General features: G+C 36.6%; 1 protein-coding gene across 24 annotated transcripts in view; it reads left to right on the forward strand.

Annotated features, from left to right (window-relative positions):
• The window catches only part of RBFOX1 (RNA binding fox-1 homolog 1), a 1352985-nt gene that overhangs the window by 1049227 nt on the left and 285528 nt on the right, over positions 1-18230 (forward strand). For 3 of the 24 annotated variants that reach the window (XM_049791533.1, XM_049791535.1, XM_049791530.1), the window contains exon 1: positions 6417-7037. The exons of 18 other annotated variants lie outside the window; for them this stretch is intronic. Coding sequence is in view for 1 of the 6 variants with exons in the window: in XM_049791530.1 (XP_049647487.1) it covers positions 6894-7037 (144 nt within the window). In the remaining 5 variants the exon portion in view is untranslated. Of the gene's footprint in view, positions 1-5191; positions 5257-6415; positions 7038-18230 lie in introns of those variants that run through there. 3 more of the 24 variants (XM_049791544.1, XM_049791543.1, XM_049791534.1) reach the window with 2 other exon arrangements.

Raw genomic sequence — 18230 nt, forward strand, 5'->3', positions numbered from 1 at the left:
TGGGTTTTTTTAACTTTTATTACTATCACATGAAAACAAGCTCTAAATTCATGTGCTCCTGATGCTTATTTTGCACTCCAAGTTAAATTCTTTCCTTGTGATTTCATAACAGCAGCAAAATGTGAGATGTGTTGGTGCAAATCAAGGAGCAAAAAATTGGGGCAAACTTTTGTTGATTATTGAATTTGTGTGAAATTTTTAGCTTAAAGTAAGTGTACTCAATGTGAACAAAATAGAGATTGTAGCACTGCAAGTGACTTGTGTCTGTATAAAATAAGAAAACAGAATTTTGCATAAAAACAAGTTGCAGTGGAATACATGTAGTATGTCCTCACTATTCAGATGCTCTCTCTTTCTCCTATCTGATAGTTAAAAACAGTCCACAGTGGCAGCAGGCCAAGGTAGGCTTCATCACTTTAGATAAAACTGTAGATGACTTTTTTTTTCTGAGTAGTTTGTAGCCCTCCCATCCTACATACTGAAGCTTTAAGCTACTTAACAAGTTGTATGCAATTTTCTGTGATTAGTACTCATTAATTTTTTATATCACTTAAAAAACCCCCAAACACCACCCCCCACCCCCCCCCCCCCCAAAAAAAAAACCAAAACCAAAACAAAACTCTGAGTTTTTAAATTTAATTCTGAGCTAATTTTCTAAGGGTCATATTGTTATGTCTTTTCATCTGGAATTTTTGAAAGAATATTGTAGGACAACAGTACACATGAGACACTGATGTCTTCTTGCTAACATTATGATAGTAAGAATAACCTAAATGGTGTAGTTATTATAGTGGGACACTTCTGTCAAAGTGGTTCTTTTGTGAAGCAGGTTTGTACCAGCGTGTCGGGTTTAAAGAATATCTGTATGTGCCTGAAAAAGTTTATTTGGTGTTGTGACAGTATTGCATGGTGGGTGAGAGCATGCTGTGCTTCTGAAAAAGAAACGCTGAAGTGTCCGTACTACCTTCGTGCTAGGTGAGGTGGAAGTGGGATTGACAAAAGATTTTGGTGCGCCGATTTCTATTTCGCCAAGGTTCTGACTGTTTCCCTGCTTCTTGAGTCTGTAGTCTGAAGGCAACGGTTTAGACGAAGCTTCTTTCCCTGCTATCCCCCCCTCCCCCCCCCCCCCAAAAAAAAAAAAAAAAAAAAAAGTAATTGGATGTCATTGTAAACTTTCCTAAATCAGGGCTACTGCACTCACTGCTTCCTGCTCTGCCCAGCGCAGCCCTTTCCTTGGTCTGGCAATGATGCCTGCGCCAGCGGGTGACAAGTACTTGCCGAAAGCTTTTGCCACTTCAGTTATCGGCCACACCGCCTGTCCAATTGCCTGGCGACTGAATCGTTTGTGCCAATGCTCGCATAAGAAGCGGATGGGAACACGTAGACTGCAGAGAGCAAGGGCGATGGCGATCCCAAAGTAACTGAAGGTGCTTCGGGACCTCATCCTGCGCCTTCAGTGCCCTGCCGTGGCTAGGCGTGGGCATGTGTTTTTGAGACACAAGCGTCCTGCTCAAATACTCGTTCCTGCCCTTGCTTTTTACTGGGCAAATTGCGTGGCAGCTCCAGTTACCCGCGGAAAGCCCGGGGCCGGCTGGCTGTGCTTGAGGAAGAGGTGGAGGCGGCGGGTGCCATAACGCGCGTCTCCACTAGATGGAGTTCCCGGTACAGCTGTACCGGCACCGCCCGGCGAGAGAACCCGCCCGCGGGGAGCGGCGCTCGGCCGGCGGCGGGGCGAGGGCGCTCCGAGCCTGGGGTGCTAGCCTTGCTTTCCGCGCTGAAAAGTCGCAAGGGAATCGCGTGGTTTCCGAAGAAGGGCACCGGTGTCACCTCGCACGAAATGGAATCGGGATCAGGTTGTTAGGCCTGGCTTCTTCCCACCCTTCTCCCGACAGCCGCCCCCCCCCCCGCCCTTTGCTTTCCGGAGGGTCGCTAGGTACTGTAGGCCAGGAAAAGAAGACCCGTAAAGGAAGATACATCTGTTTGGAGCTGTCTCTGACCCTGGAAGGGCTGAATGTTTTCATTTATTTAGTTACTTTCCCCACCCTGAACACAGCGGGAATAAGGGCTCTTGGCTTCTTATGTTGTGGAAAATCTAGATGGTTAATGTTGAATGCTTACGAAATATGTATTAAGTAGTGCTGAAGAGGTTAACTGGGCTACCGAGTCTTTGTAGGCGTTGACTATGAAATACTGGAGAAGTCAATGGATGTAACACGGTGCTTAATAGAAACAGAAAATTAGTGATTCTTACTTGCCTGAGGTAAGCACAAGCCTCTGTAATGTCTTGATCTTTGTGCAAAGACCTAGTAAGAAAGAGCAATCTTAACAGGAACCTTAAGTTAGAAATAGGGATTTTCATGACAAGAAAATAGCTCTGGAAGGATGAGTTGTGTCACCCATTAATTGCAAAGAATAGAGGGAAAACCTTTTATTTAGTCTTTTTGACAAACCAAATTATTTTAAAAATATGCGATATTTCCCTAGTTTATTTTCAAACACTGTAACACACATATATAAGAAAATGGAATACTATGTGGAATAAAGGCAAAGATATTAATGATTGCTACTAATTTGTCATAAGCTCATAATATGCCGCTTTTCCTGATTTGAAGTCCTGGGAGCTATTTTTTCATGTGGTGTTAGAAAAGGAGTGTTTAGAGAAAGGACTGCACTTCTATTAGCTTTTCTATCACTTGCCTGAATTATTTTTATACCACATCAACTATTTTATAAGGTCGAGAAGAAAATACATTCTTCACATGAATAACTTAATATGCAGTTGTGATATTATTTCTTTTAAAATGCTTGACATCTGGAGGCATACAATCTTTCTAATACCGTATACCTTCTATATGTGTAAACTTCTTAGTGTAGGGAACTACTGAGACAAGTTTGAGGTGTAAAATGGTGTGTGGTCTTGCAGGTGATCTCTTTCAGATCTTTTCTTACTTGATGGGAAAATGTTTGACTGATTAGGCAGTCTGCTGTGATAATTCTAAAGGTTAACTTTTAGGCTGAATGTTTGCAAATGAAATTTGAACTTGAGTTTTGAGAAGTAGAATTTGACTACCGGATCACAACGAATTGAGTGGATGATTTTAAATTGAACATGTTATACTAAATAAACAAATGCATTGTAAATTAAAGAGTGTTTTTGTATTTGTACGTCAGCTGTGTGAGAAATGCTGTTGGTTCTTTTTGCTTTGTTTCTGAGGTTCTTTGATTTCGTGTTTTTATTTGCGTATTCAAGATTGATCAACGCTTTGCTGTTGGTATTTTTTAAATGGCAGTCTGTTTGGATTTGGGGAGAGGGTGCATACCTGCAAGTTCTCTGCCTGTGCTATACACTGTGACACTGACAATCCAATCAAGTTGGGAAGGGGAGCATTGCCTCTCACGGTGGGGTAGTAGGTGTTGCGCCTCAGAAGGATCCGTTATCACTGTGGAAGAACTTTTTATTTCTACCTTTCTAATTGAACTCCCACAGAGGCTGATTTGGGTTGCGTAGATTGGTAGCCTCCTTTTGTTCTGAAAAAGGTTTGTAGTTGTTGTTAATTGATAATATCAGCAACTGAGTGTGGGATAACTGAGTTCAGTTACTGACCCAAAAGAGCAGCACTGAGGCAACTGGAAGATGTCGTATGCTGTAGGTAAAGTGGGCTTCGCAATTGCACTCATTGATTTTTGTAGAATAAGGGAGAAATCAAGTTGTTAATGATTTGCAGATCAGATATTGATGGGGCATATGCTGTTCTGTGAAATTGCATAGCAGTTACGGCGATACTGTCACTGCACATGAGGAGAGAAGGTCAGACTGCGTACAGTCGTTCATGTACCTTTGGCAAATTTGTGGTGGTACTTGCTGTATATATAGCCATAACTTGGAATGTGGTCATGATTAATGGGTTGGGTTTGGTAGCAGAGTGTGCATAAACAAGGAAATGGCTTTAAAGAAGAAACATTGATTTTATTTTTACAAAAATAAAATGCATTTTGTTACTTTCTTTTTCTTTTTAGACATAATGACAAGTTATCCTTGGAAGGGATGAAAATTGGTAATGACTTTCCCCTGCATCTATTGAAGTAGTGTATGTCAGTCTGAAGAACTCTGTGTCTTTTAGGTCTCTTACACTACTGAATTATGTATGTTTATTGTTTCTCTGTGTATAGATGATTTGGGTAGTTAAAACATTGATGTTCTCGTCTTAATAATAATATGAACATACGAGTGTAAGGAATTTATAGTATTTGTGGGTCATATTTTTCTTACTTCAAAACGTGTGAAAATTAAGGATAAAAGACAAATGAGAAATTTACTTTTACAATTAATATTTGCTACATTTACACTACTAAATTCTTTTGAAGTAATTGTTCAACACACTGCTTTTAAGAGTTTAATCTGTTTTATGGATGTCCTTTTAGCTGTAAAATAGTGCAACAGACAGAAGAAACTTTGCCTGACCATCACTGTGTTCCAGAACTTCACTTTGGGAAATTGGATAGACTTACATAGTTCCAAACTGTTTGGCTAGGAAGCACGCTGCCTTTGATTTTGACATAATGTGGAACGAGTTGGTTATTTGCCTCCTTACATAACATATTTGTTTTTCATTAAACATTCTGATAAGGTCTTATTAAAGTACCATGTATTATTTATGGTATTTCATATGAAAATGAGCTGAAGGGAAAATTCTATCAGCTTAGGGCATTTGCAGAATAACAGCCTTTCTGTGCTAGAAAAAAAAAAGAATGAAGAAAAGCATGACATACTCCTGTCAGAACAGGAGACTGCTTAAGGCAGGGAGAAAGAATGAAAAAAGGAGAAAGGGCATAGAGAGGGTGCATTTCTCCTCCTCATTGCTCTCTCTTGCTCTGTGGCATGTGGGGTTTTTTTGTTGGTGGTTTGGGTTTTGTTTGTTTGGGTTTTGTTTGGTTGTTTGTTGTTTTGTTTTTGTTTTTTTTTTTCTTTTGGTGATAATCTGTGCTGTTCTGTATCTGGGCTGTTCTAGTAGATCAGTCCATGATAAACTGCAAAAGCATGGATGCTTCCTAAGCCAAAACCAATCCCTGTATTTTAAGTTTGTGCATGATTGTTTTGGTGTTGATTGCTGAGTTCTAAATACATAGGTTTCGTTGCACTGACTGCTTTTGAGAAAGAAAATTATGTAATAACTGATTCTGCTGGAAAATTTTGGGGTTTTGCATGAAGAAGACTTAGTGGATCTAAATCAGTCTCTGAAGCTTGTGTGGGTGCAGGTATGTGTGCGCACATGTAAAATGAAAAAGAATATTTTTTTTTAATACAACGCCTGAGTTGCAGTGACGTGTTTTGTATCTGTTTCCAGTTAAGTGGGGACTATTCTTTGTTTTTAAGGGTAGATAATATCAAACCAGTTATGCTTTTGATGAAATAGACTTCTCTTGTATGTGGGTTATTTATTGTTGTTAATGTTAAACTCTTGATCTAAGATGTGTTTTTGTGCGAGTTAGATATCCTATAAAATAGGTAATTTTAAAATCTTCTACAGAGTCTTTTTAAAAGGAATCCCTTCGAAACCTCAGGTGGTGCTTTGAGGTTTAACCTTCTTTCCTGAAGAATTAATATTTAATTCATTTGTCAAACTCTAATTAAAAATAGTAGTATCTTCTGTTATACTTGAGTTGTATCTAAGAAAAAAGAGACCTGTAATATAGGACCTCAAGGACAAGCTGCAATATAAATTATTTGATTTGCAGGTCACATCCTACTTTATTACATAAAGACTAACTAGATCTACTAATGAATAATTATTACTCCATAAAATAAAGGGGGGGGGAAGAAAAAGCCTGCAAGAGTGGAATACTAATTTGGGGTATCACTCTCAAAGTAAAAAGTAAACCTTAAATTCTGAAAATTGCAAATATAATTTTTCCATGTAATCTAATAGGGCAGTCCTTTATAATAGATTGACTAGCCGTCAACTAAATTTGTAATTTTAGACGAGATGGGGTTTAGACGAATTTTAAGATACAGTCTTTATCCAAGCCTGCTCCCCTCCCCCCAGGAAAGTAGACACAGTGTGCCACAGAATTTTATTTCATTCCTAGTGTTTCTGCTGCAGCGGCTACACAGATATTTCACAGGTTCACTGTAATGCTTTTGTAGGCTTCTCTGGGAAGCTAGATGGTGAATGAAACGTAGCTATAAAATTAATTTGTATTTTTAAAAAGCTCATTTATTGATAGCACTGGATATTTGCTGGAATCCTCTTGACTAGCTAAGATTCTTTCCCTTTCCCACTTTGTGCTTCATACTTTTGTTCTTAGAAGGGGAAAGCCCTTTTTATGTCAGGTGTGAGTCCTGGGAGGGGGGGGAAAAAGTGCGTGTGTGAGTGTGTACGTGTGCGTGCAGAATCATAACAGGCATTCAGTCCCAGCTGGGCAATGACACTAATTGCCCAGATCTCATGGATGCCTGTGATGCGGCGTGCTCACTTTCTCTCCTTCCCTATCCTCTCTAGGGATTTTTAAAATGCAGTATTTGAATTTTGGTAAGTGGTAAAGACCCTGCCCTAGGACCCATTTGACAAATGAGAAGCTGTGCAGCATCAGCACCAGCCGACTGAGCCTCACTGAGTCAATCTCTCTCTCTCGACTAGTCAGCAGCTACTGTTGTGAGACAAGCTTCAGCTCTCTCTGTCATTGAGGAAGTTCCATTTGCTCATCAATAGGCTGCAGGCTGTGTCTTCTTTTTTTCCTCTCTGTTAAAAATTCGTAGTTTAAATCTACCAAGTTGCCTTAGCTGATGAATGTAGGGATCTAGCGCTGGGGGAAAAAAGGCATTCAAGAAATACGGTTTCTTAAATAATCAAAAGGAAAAACCCGTAGTGACAAGATAGGGCAAACGTGCTTGCATGCAAGCCCCCTCACTTGTTCTACGTAGACTTCAGAGCAACACCATGCAGCATCCCCTTACGGGTGCAACCTGCGTGGCACTGCCGAATGTGGGCATGTGTCCCCAGCTCTCCTGTGCCTTGACTTTTATGTACTTACAGCAGGTAAGTTTGCTTAACTTTTTCTTTTCCTATAGTGCCTGCTTTGTCAGCATCGTTTGGGGGATTTGTAATCTCGTAGATATTTTTTGTGTGAATAGACTGTATAAACGTCTCCCACTGTGTGGAGCGAATGTTGTGCCTGCACTTAAGAATGGTGAGAGTGAGTAGAAAATATGTTTTAACAGAGCATCAAGCCTTTTTGCAATGTCTTTATTGATGCTGTTTATAGATATTTAACAGAGTACTTTGACTGCATTTCTCGTGGATACTGTAGCAGAGTTTCAGCCATAAAGGACTGCTCTTTATTCACTTGCAGGCATAAATTATACTTCTAATGTAAATGTGCCCAATGGCAATTTTGTTTAAGCCTTTTTTGAAGCCAGGAATTTTAAGTCTGTGTTGAAACATGCTGCTGATTAAAATCAAGCTGGTTTTTAGTTCACCAACAAGGAAAAAGAAAAAAATATTTATAAAGCTATATCTGTGCAGAATTAAGACTTCTACCACTGAAGTATATTGGAATGGGTTTTAAAAACAATGTTCTGATACCAGCAAAATGATACCAATTTTTTGTCCATTTTTAAGATTTTTTTTTTTTTTAATTCATTTCATATAAATTTTGATTCTAGGGGTTTTTAAGTATTTCCACCCCTCTCCCTCCTCAAATTATTTACTATTTGGTACCCTTTCTCTGTTATAACATGAAATAAATAACTGGATAAAAACACATTATTTTTTTAAACTAGTATTTTGGAATCATCATTGTATTTTACTTCTTTATTTTATAACCAAATCCACCATTATAGAGAGTCATCTAGTAAGTATGCAGAGCCAAGACAGAAATATGTTATTATGCAAAAATGATTAATCCTGTTTATTCTGTTACTTTCTGCTGAAACTTCAGGGAAAAAATTCTTGTGCCTACTGTAACAAACAGGGGCATTTCTATCAACTTCCACTACAATAGTTTATATGCATATTGACTTCCATGAAACAGCCTCTAACTTTATTTCTGTATTTACAAATGCCTGAAAGATGTTTTACAGTATTTCTTTGTGTTTCTAAAGATTAAACAAAATAGATTTAAAGCTTATTTTTATTTCAGAATATTCATTTTCTATTTGCTGAAAGAACAGAACTCAAGTATTTGCAGGATATAAACCCTTCTGTAGCTTTTTTTCTTCAATATTGTAGTATAAACCTTTTCTGACTTACAGCATGGGAGTGCATAATAAAAGATTCTTGTATACGCCCTAGATTATACATGTATGTGGGAGGGATTCATATGTCTGCAATTAAAATTTGCATCAGATAAATAAGATGTATTTAATATTAAAAGAAATTGCATGTCACAACTATAATGTATGTTCTTAGTAGTTCTGTATTCGGGATACATTTTGGAAATGACATTTATAGATCAGCTTTAATGATCCAGTGTGACTTGTGCACTTACTGGTTGTATACAAAATGTACTCCTGCATTTTGCTGGATTTGTTCCTTTGAGTTTGCCAAACAACAATTTGTATGTTAAAGATCCAGCTTTTGAAAGGAAAAATGTGAATTAAGGTGAGAGGTCAACATGGCCACACAAGGAGCTGATAAAGGATAATGTAAAGATGAGGTTAGGTGCTATAATAACCTTCCTGTGTGAGCTATTGCAGTATCATTATGCAAACACATCTATAGTATGGCACTGCTTTAAGGTTTAAGAAACTGTGCAACCATAATGATTACTTTAAAATAGTGAATTCAATTCCATCTATTCCATTTGAGAGAAAGATGAGAAGTGATTGGTAATGCACTTTACAAAGTGCTATATCTAGTGGATAATTTTTAACTCTTTAAGTGGATTAACTGCCACACTGAAAGTGTCTACTTTTTTTTTTTTTTAAAGTGTTGGCTTTCTCATCTGGTTAATCCGATTGGCAGTTTAGAATCATTCTGCCTCTACTGATCACAATTATATATAAGTTAAAAAGTCATCTGAATTCCTGATGATAATTGTGGCAGGTTCAAAATTCTGTGCTTGTTGCTTCTTTTGATTGCTGGTTGGCATTTTAGTTACTCTGGATTCCTAGAGAATCAGATAATTATCTTATTTCAGATATGATTTGTTATTTTATGTATTTGGTTAAGTATTTCTTTAGAAACAATGTTACTTTATCTCAAAATTATTCAGGCAGAAAGATAGTTCTGTGGTGACATTACCTACAAAGCTAATGTAACATGGTTCTGGTTTAAGTAGGAAAGGATAAGAAGTGGTTTGTATTTTTGAAAAACATTAATAAAGTTTTACCATGACAGCCTACTTGGTTTTTTTCTTTCTATTTTTCCCATATCTGATAATTTCTAGCAAACCTACAAAAATACCTGTTTTATATGCTTAGTGCAAATATCACTATTTCAGTGAAACTGTCAATGTTTTTCTCACTCTATAAAGTTGTCTGTTGATCTTAAATACCAGTAACCTAAAAGCTTTATCTGGGAATTTAATAACTAGTGATTCCCCCCTGCCGATGGACCCTGTAACCAGCAGTATATAGATGTTATGTGAACCTATTGAGTATTTTTTTTCTCTAAAAATTGCACTTTAGATGTGTCTGCTCACTTGCACCTCAATTAAAATGAATTCAGACATCTGTATTACAACTGAGCTCTCAGTTGTTAAACTTTACTATCTATTTAAAAATCTATGAAAAAATTATTCTCTATTTCTGTGTGTATCTGGTAAATATGCTAGTATTCTGTCACGTGTAAGTTTTTATATGTCTTTCCTGAAAGACTATAAAAGGCAATACATTCCTCTCAAGATGGGCAAACCAGTCTTCCTGTCAATAAATATTTATGTAGCCATGAGGATGGTGGTTTTCTGTGGAGCTGTATGAATCATTTGGGAAAAATCTGTGTTTTGGTAGCCATTTAAAATTGGTCGTTATTTATTTGCTAAGCTAACACCGCTTGGTCAGTTTGTTAGTATAAATGGATAAATTGTTTTCCACAGTGTACCCACAGAAGTGCTCTAGTACTTTGTCCAGTGTTAGAAACTTAAGTATTTGCTCTGATATCTTCACATATTATGCACATATATAATGTTTGAAGAGCTAAGTGAGGAACTGAATTTTTTTAAATGGTTCGCGTATCCAGGGTGCTTTACCTAAAAACATTTAAAGCTTAACTGTTGAAAATAAAGTTGAAAATAAATAAAGTACAGAGGCCTAGTTCACGTTATAGATTAACTGTCAATAAGACATTCACTTGAAAAAGCCAATAAAAACTGAAGGATGCTTCCAAATTAGTTAAGCTGTTTGAAATGGTCTGAAATTATTTGGATGTTCTCTTACTAAGATGCTTCTAACTTTAGAAACCCAGAAAGAGTTTTCAAACAACTTTAAAGCCAAAATTACTCTATCAGTGGCAGCAATGAACAGAAGGAGGATAGATGGTTTTGATTTGGAAGTTTTTACTGTGTCATTATAAAGATAGGGACAATTGGGAAAAGTGTAGATTCATTTGGGTTAGAATTTTACCTAGTGTCAATATTTAAAGATACAGGAAAAGGGAACTTGGATTTGTAGTGCACCCTATCATTTGGTAATATTTTATGATGTTAGAAACAGCTAAATACATATTTTTTCTCTTCTCCTCCTTAATAAGACACAGCAATGCAAGAAATAATTTCTGACCACAAGCTTACATCAAATGCTAGCATGAAGTAATTTTTGCAGTAAAATTCTGACTGCCTGTAAATTGGGATTTAGCGGATATTAAGGGAGGCTTAGTTCTTACCTGTTATTTCCCTATGATATAGATTTGCCTGGACGTAGGGTTATTTAGTTGGTATTTTCTGAGCACAGTAACAAAGTCAACTGTTTTGAAACATCACATAATATTCCATATCATAGTGTACCGTGCTTCTGTCATTATTTTAAAATTGGTAATTTTTTTTTTCTGTTTAATGATGATAGATGTGCTTTGTTTTAAATAGTGAAGTGGTTTGTACAAAGGGTAATTCCTCTTAAATGGAGCAATTGCTCATAGTGGACATTCACAGATCGAAAACAATTGAACTGAAACTTCAATATCAACCTTTTCTGTCTTTAACAAGAGAGTAGTTCACGGTACAGCTCTTGTATCAATGATGAAAAGAATCCACCATGAAAACAAAGCAAAAACCAACAAACCCTCCATCTCTACCCTGGCTATTCCATTAGTGCTTACATGGTAAATTAGTGTAATTTTATTTGGGCCTTAAGCATTATGACTATGGAGAAAAGCTGAATTCCCCACTCGGTTACTTATGTCATGCTTCTGGATCTGATGATTTATAGGAGTCTGAAAGACTTTTTATCACATTCTTTCTTCATGGCTTAATTCAACGCTGATTTATTTTGTAGCATTTTCAATTGGTGTAGTCAATAGTGTCAATAATGGAATAAGGATTAGAACAGATTATCGTTGTGCTAAAATTGTGTAAAGAACTAAAATGGACAATCAATTCCTGGATAGAGTTTACCTTTTTTATAGAGCACAAGCACATCAATTGCTGAACGCCACCATTGCAGTTACAGTTCTAAGTACGGGTCTTTTGCATTTTATGCCTTAGTAAGTCCTCAAAGGATTGGGTATGTTAGTTGAATTCAATAACTGGTGTTCTATGATGACACTGTTTTAAACCTATCATGAGAACACTGCCTTTCTTTACCTAGTCCATTTATAGAACTTATTCTGTGGCTCTCCTGTAAAATCAGTTAATCTGACTTTAGCTCATGAAAATTTTAAGCATCTGTTAGCTTACAGATTGGAGTCTCTGCACAATTTTGTTCCTCACTCTGCTATTTTATGGCAATTTTCATGTGAGAACATACAACCTCTGCTTATGACTGCATGAGTGAAAAGAAGTCCACGTTACTAATGCTCACTCACCATCTGTTTTTCTTACAGCTGGGCCTTGAATAATTGTCCAGTAGCTGATGGACTGAGGGTAGGCAATCTTTTCAGGGTTTTCTGATTCATTTAACCAGCTTCAGTGCCCCAAGAGAAACATAGTGCTTGTTTATTCATATATGTAGAGTGAAAAACTGTACTTTGTCAGATAAATTATAGTAGTCTGTTAAAACAAGAAAAGGAATTGCCATGCTACAAACAGTATCATGTGGATGCTTTTGCACCTGAGGGGGCAACGTGGCTCTCTTAGGGAATTTTAGTTTGTGAATGAAACAGACCTCAAAAGGTGGGAGTGTAGTTGTTGCATCCAGAAGTACTGTTAATGCAGAAGTAAGGGATGATGTCTTGATGTGATGTTTATCCTAAGTAGGGTAAATAAGACCATTTGGTATTCAGCAATAAACTTCGAAGCTGGTATTTGAGACTTCACCTCTGATTCAAGACAAATTTACATGTTTACATACCTTTTGTCTCCCAAGAGCTGTTTTGTTGTCTTCCAGAGACTAATGAGGAGTGGCTTACAGATCAAGTGCTGTAGCGCTATTCATTCTGAATAAGAGCTAGTTTGGGGCATTTAACTACAATGTTGTCAAACAAGGTCAGTCTCTCCTCACAATAGCGAGAGGAGGTCCTTTAGTTAAGTACTCCCCTCTCTAAATACTAGAACAACCACCACCACCCCTCCCCAACACACAAAAAACCCAACAAACCAAAAAACCACCAGACAACCCCAAACACGCACACACCCCCAACCAACCAGAATCAGTTAAGAAGGTTATTTGCTGGTTTGGGATACAAGAGCAAGAGCAGTTGCAAAGGAGCTTCCACGTGGCAGAAGCAGGTGAATATTTTTGGCTAAGAATCATGGTTTTTATAACTGGGCTCTCTGAACATTTTAAAACACTTCAGCTGAAAAGTGATGGCTGGATTTTCTGTTGTGAACTATTTCTAAATTATCACTATTCATTTAGATTTGCTAAATATGTATACGGATGGCTCTTTTCTGGTGTGGTGTTTTATGCCAAGGAAAGTGTGTGGTGGTTATGTAAGCAGGTTTTTTTCTCAGGGCAACTAGCAGATATTTCGTTCAGTTTGTTTAGACTTTTGGACCAGTAGCCATGCAATGCTAAACTATGAAGGTTTTTTTTGTTTTTCAATGTGTGTATTTCTGAACTGGTAATAAATACTATTGTCATGTTAATATTAATTCTGTTTAAAATATTTTTGAAGTATTTAATAAGTCATAGAAATGAAGGTGGTGAAATTGTGACACTAGAATTTATCACCTTGCTTTATAGAGTTAGAATAATGTTAGTGGAAAGGAGAAGTCAACACCATCTAAGAATCCTTTAAGCTTTCCTGCCTTTTAAAGGTGTATGTGCAATTGATTTATCAGTTTTAAAGTGTGATGTGTAGTACAAGAGCTCTCCTGAGGAACTCCTGTCATTTCTTTGCTAGCATTGCTCATTTACCTCTGAGTTGCCTAGTGTAGCGCCATTGACTTCTTTTACATTTTGCATCCCCTCCTACACTGTCAGTGCAGCAGCCCAGTGAATTTAATTAGAGAAAATAGCATATCTAATGTCTATAGTATCCTGACTAGTTGTAGTTGGGCCTTTGGTCTTTTGCACTATAGCAGGCTCCAGCTGTGGAGAGATCTCACTGTGTTTTGATCCTGCTCTTTCTCGTTGTGTTGAACACATGCAGAATCAAAATTAGATACTGTAGTAAGAACTGAAGCATTCAGTGGATTATTTTTTGTTCAGTGAGTCACTGATTTTTATTTTTTCTCAGATATGGAAAGAAAGTGTGTGGTACTTTCGAATTGAAATAGTAAAGATGTTCAGACGCTCATGAATAAGAATGCAAATGCTTTCGTCTTAGACCACTTTTTTAAATTTACCTTTTGACCCCTTATATCAAGACACACCAAAAATTGTTGGTCTTCCTATTTGTAACATCTTGAATATGCCTTTTTTTGTAACTGTGCATAGATTTAATAGTATCATCTCGTATATATTCATGAGGTGTGTATATACTTACGACATGCCTTGCCTCAACTCCTTACTGACTTGCACTAACATTTATTATTATTGTTGTTGTTGTTGTTATTTAATTTTGAAGACTGCTTCTTTGTTTTGCTTCTCATAGCCTCTTCTTTTATAGCTGTCTTCATTATCTCTATTATGGCCAGTAAGCCTTCTATAAATTAAATAGTTAATTACAGGTATTCATTGTGGGCATGAAAGTTTCTTCACAATCAAGGAGTGATAAGGAGTTTTAAACTATAAGCTTATGTTTCATAACGGCACCATATTTCACAAGACAGTGTGAATTGAAAGTGTTTGTCTGAAATAAGTTTCAGTAAGCATTACAGAGGGAGACAAAAAACCTGTTAAAAGTTCTCCCAGAGAATAAGATCTTGTCAAAACAGAGCTAGAGTGAAAATTTTGGGGTGAAAAGAAGTCAGACAGCCCATATACTCAACGGGTGTCCCCTCCTTTCTTAAGCTTTTTTTCCCTTGTCATGTATTAGTCCTATCTCTGGGATGTTACATGGCTGCATAGCTCAATTAATGCTCTATGGCAGAAGGAGGAAAAAAATGTCTCTCTCCTGTCAGAAGCGAAGTTATTTACTTTCAAAAGCTGACAAAATAGCACTGCAGGGGCTTCATTTATTTCCGTTCAGAATGTCATTATTGTGTAATGCAGAGGGACTTCTGCATGCATTGCAGGCTTAGTCTTGCAATCTTTAGTCTGCTGGATGGCTGCATAAGTGTAAAATGGCACACTGGAATGTTCCCCTGTTCTGACTTTAGCTCGTTCACTTTTGCAAAACTGCATTCCAAGTGTCTTAAATATTTACTGCTTAGATGGCGATAAATTCGTTTGTTGGTGGTGTTGATGCTTGATACATTCGGAATCATGCCCTGGCCTAGCTGAAAGACTGATTGTATCCTTAGTTACCTTTATAATGTGGTTTGAGACCTTTTCAGCATTACTTTCTTTCTGTCATACCCTTATGTTTTTCTAAGTGTAGCCCCCAAAGGAATATTTTAGTGCAGAATGTTTTATAAAGACTACTTGGTATTTCATTTCAAAGTTTGAAAAAACATTCAACTTTGTTATTCTTGTATTGCATGTACTTCAGAGGCAAGATAAGTAGTTTTGATGTTCCTTCTCCAAGTTTAGCATGTGTCACTGCAAAAATACAGCGAGTGTTCAGAAATTGCAATTCCAAGAGCTTTGGTTTATTTTTCCTTTCCCACTGCTACCATCTTTTCCAGCTCCATTTAGAATACCATTCTTAGCACATAGACATGAAATTGCCTGTTGGTCTCTGGAAAGATTTTTGGTACACCTAAGGTAAAAACACTGATAGAGCTAACTTCAGAAGTTCCTTGTGCCCAGACATTGCCCTTCTTTCTGCCTGCTCTCAAAAAACCCCAAAACCAACCAAACAAAAAACTCCAATGGAAAATTACTTCATTTGGAGAGAAGTCACCTTTTCAGTGATAGTTGATTTTTTAAATTTGTTGTTGTTGTTGTTAATAGTAGCCCCACTTTCAGTAGTTTTTTTCAGTTCAAATTGGTAAACTAAACATTTAAAAAAATTTAAATTTATTCATTAGTAGTAGATTTCATTTAAACACAACCTGGCTTTAAATCAAGGGGAAAGGATTCTACTTCTACATGGGCTTGCTTGCTTCTTTCCTTCTTTTCTCTTCCTTTATTTGCAGACATAAAATCCAATAAATTTCTATTGCAGTTGCTGGGCTTGGGGGAGAAAAAGGAGAGGAAAAGTACAAAGCTATTGGGAAGCGTCAAACACGGAGAATGATGAAGTACATTTCATAGCAGCCAATTCCAACCCCAAAATCCCTGTTGTGCAGGAAGGCTTTCCAGCTCACACAGGAAATTCAGCCATTGCACGGCATAGTATTAATGATTTATACACACCGCACCACTGCTTTTGTTCACTAGCAGAGCCAGGTTGTGTTAATAAAGGAATTTCAGGTAAAAGGGTCCCAGCATGCTGAGTTGTTTTGCTCAATGCGGTGGATGCTGCCTTCATAAATCAAAGGAATTTCGTGCTTTACAACCTTTCAGAGATGCTGAGGGTGGTTTTTCTTTTTTTTTCTTTTTTTTTTTTCTTAATCTGATTCACCTAGGAATATTTTCATTTCTTTTCTATAAAGAATGAATGAACTACTGGATGAGATCTATCTCAGCTGTTTTAAGGTTGATTGGTTTGCTTCACAGTGGCATTACATTTCCATTTGTTTTCCATTTGGTATTTATGCTTTATGGTGTTATCTATGGAAAGAGGCTAGCATGGTTTTATTAACATAAAGAGATGCAGATCACATTATATTCTGTCTTGTTTCTTAGAAATAACTAAATAAAATGTAAAGGCAAAATATGCTTGCAATAAACAAAGCAATTTTGTATTCTTTATCAAAAAAAAAAAATTAATAACACTTGCTAAAGCATTTATCATTTTAAAATCAAGATAATTTTTTATTAGCAAAAATAAGCTTCCATGTTCTTTTGCAATAAATATAAGTGTTAATTTTCAAAGTGTGTGTTTTTTTTTTTTTTTTTTTATCTGGAAACTTTGTTTTCTAATAGCAACTGCAGGATTGGGTACTCAGTTTTGTATTAATTTACATAACGATTCTTTTCAAATAGTGGATCGATATTGATATTATGAAACAAAATAGGTATCTACATTTGATTATAGAAATGAAGATGAAGGATGGCTTTAAAAAAAGCTCTTAATTTCTGATGTGAAAGAGTATTAAACAATGTTATGGGACACTCATAGAAAGTAAACACTTGGTTTGATACCTATGGAATCTAATCTTTACTTTCCATTATTGTTTTACAAGGGGGGTGGGGGGATTGGTGTTAGAAAATAATTACAGGGAACATGTTTTGCAGTTAAAGGGAATCTGGCTTTTCAGGGGAATCTTAAGACTTTGTATTACACAGCAGGCACAGTGTTTTTAGTCTATTTGGATCATTTGGAGTCATTGATTCATGGAGCTTTTGCTTACAGAAAATGTGACTGCCCTGTCCTGGTGTTGTTACAACAGAAAATATGGTTCCCTCCTAGCTTTATGAAAGTCAACAATGTAGGAGTCAGTGCTGCAGAAGTTAAAGCTACTTAATACCAAGAGGAATTTTTTGTTTGTAGTTTGTTCTGTAGTCTGAAGGCAGATAAATACCCTCTTTTCCATTTTCATCACTGGTTTGAATATCACAGATTAATATAAGACAGGTGCCCAGTAAATGAGGTTTATGTTTATAGAGTACCATTTTTGTGTTTGTTTGTCCTCTATTATTTGGGTGGGTGAGTGTTTCATTGTATTTAATTATGTCTGTGAGGCACAAGACAACAGTCAACATCTGCTCTATTGTTTCCTTGGTTTACAGATAGCTTTGATGGGTTATTAAACAATCTATTTTTCAAACAGAAAACAGGGAAACAAGCTGCACCCATATTATGTAATTTTGTAAAGGTATATTATGTAATTAGTTGTCTAGTATTTGCACAACAATCTTTTATTTTGGTTGAATAAATGCTACTCCATTTAAAAATACGTGGTGATCTCGGGCAGTTTTTATTTAATAGTGAATTTCTGGTTTATAGCGTATGGGTTAAGTTGATTTTGCCACTACTAAATTGATTTGGCCATACGTTTTATATTGAAATAATGCTCTTGAGTTGTGATTGCTAATACAAAAATTAGAAATGTGTATTACCTTCCATTAATTACTGAAACAGCTACTGATGAACTCTTACTGATTACAGAAATGTATTAATTAACTTGAATTATTTTTGAGTAAAAGTTTACACTGTTGCCAGAGCATCAGTTGGGGAAGGCAATGCTCAGACTACTTTTACTCTGACAGACCTTACTCAGGGCAGAACAACCATGCATACTCTCTGGCCAAGAGAAGCTGTACTGTGTGAGCAGGGAGACAACACTGTAGAACTTGACTCTTCTACAAATGGATTTCCTGTTGAAAGAGTGCTTCTTACATTATCCGTTTTGAATTTTGTTGTTGTTTTAATGTACCTGTCAACTGTTTTAATTTTCTTTATGTAACACTGATGTCCACTATACTCTTTCTGGATGGACTAAGGTAAATCACTGAAAATTTCCAACTACGCAGCATGTGATTGTTTTGGCCTCAAAAATAAAATGTAGGAGAAAATTTTCCAGACACTAATGATGAACAAATC

This window comes from Accipiter gentilis, chromosome 33 (assembly GCF_929443795.1).
Source record: "Accipiter gentilis chromosome 33, bAccGen1.1, whole genome shotgun sequence".
NCBI lineage: Eukaryota > Metazoa > Chordata > Aves > Accipitriformes > Accipitridae > Astur > Astur gentilis.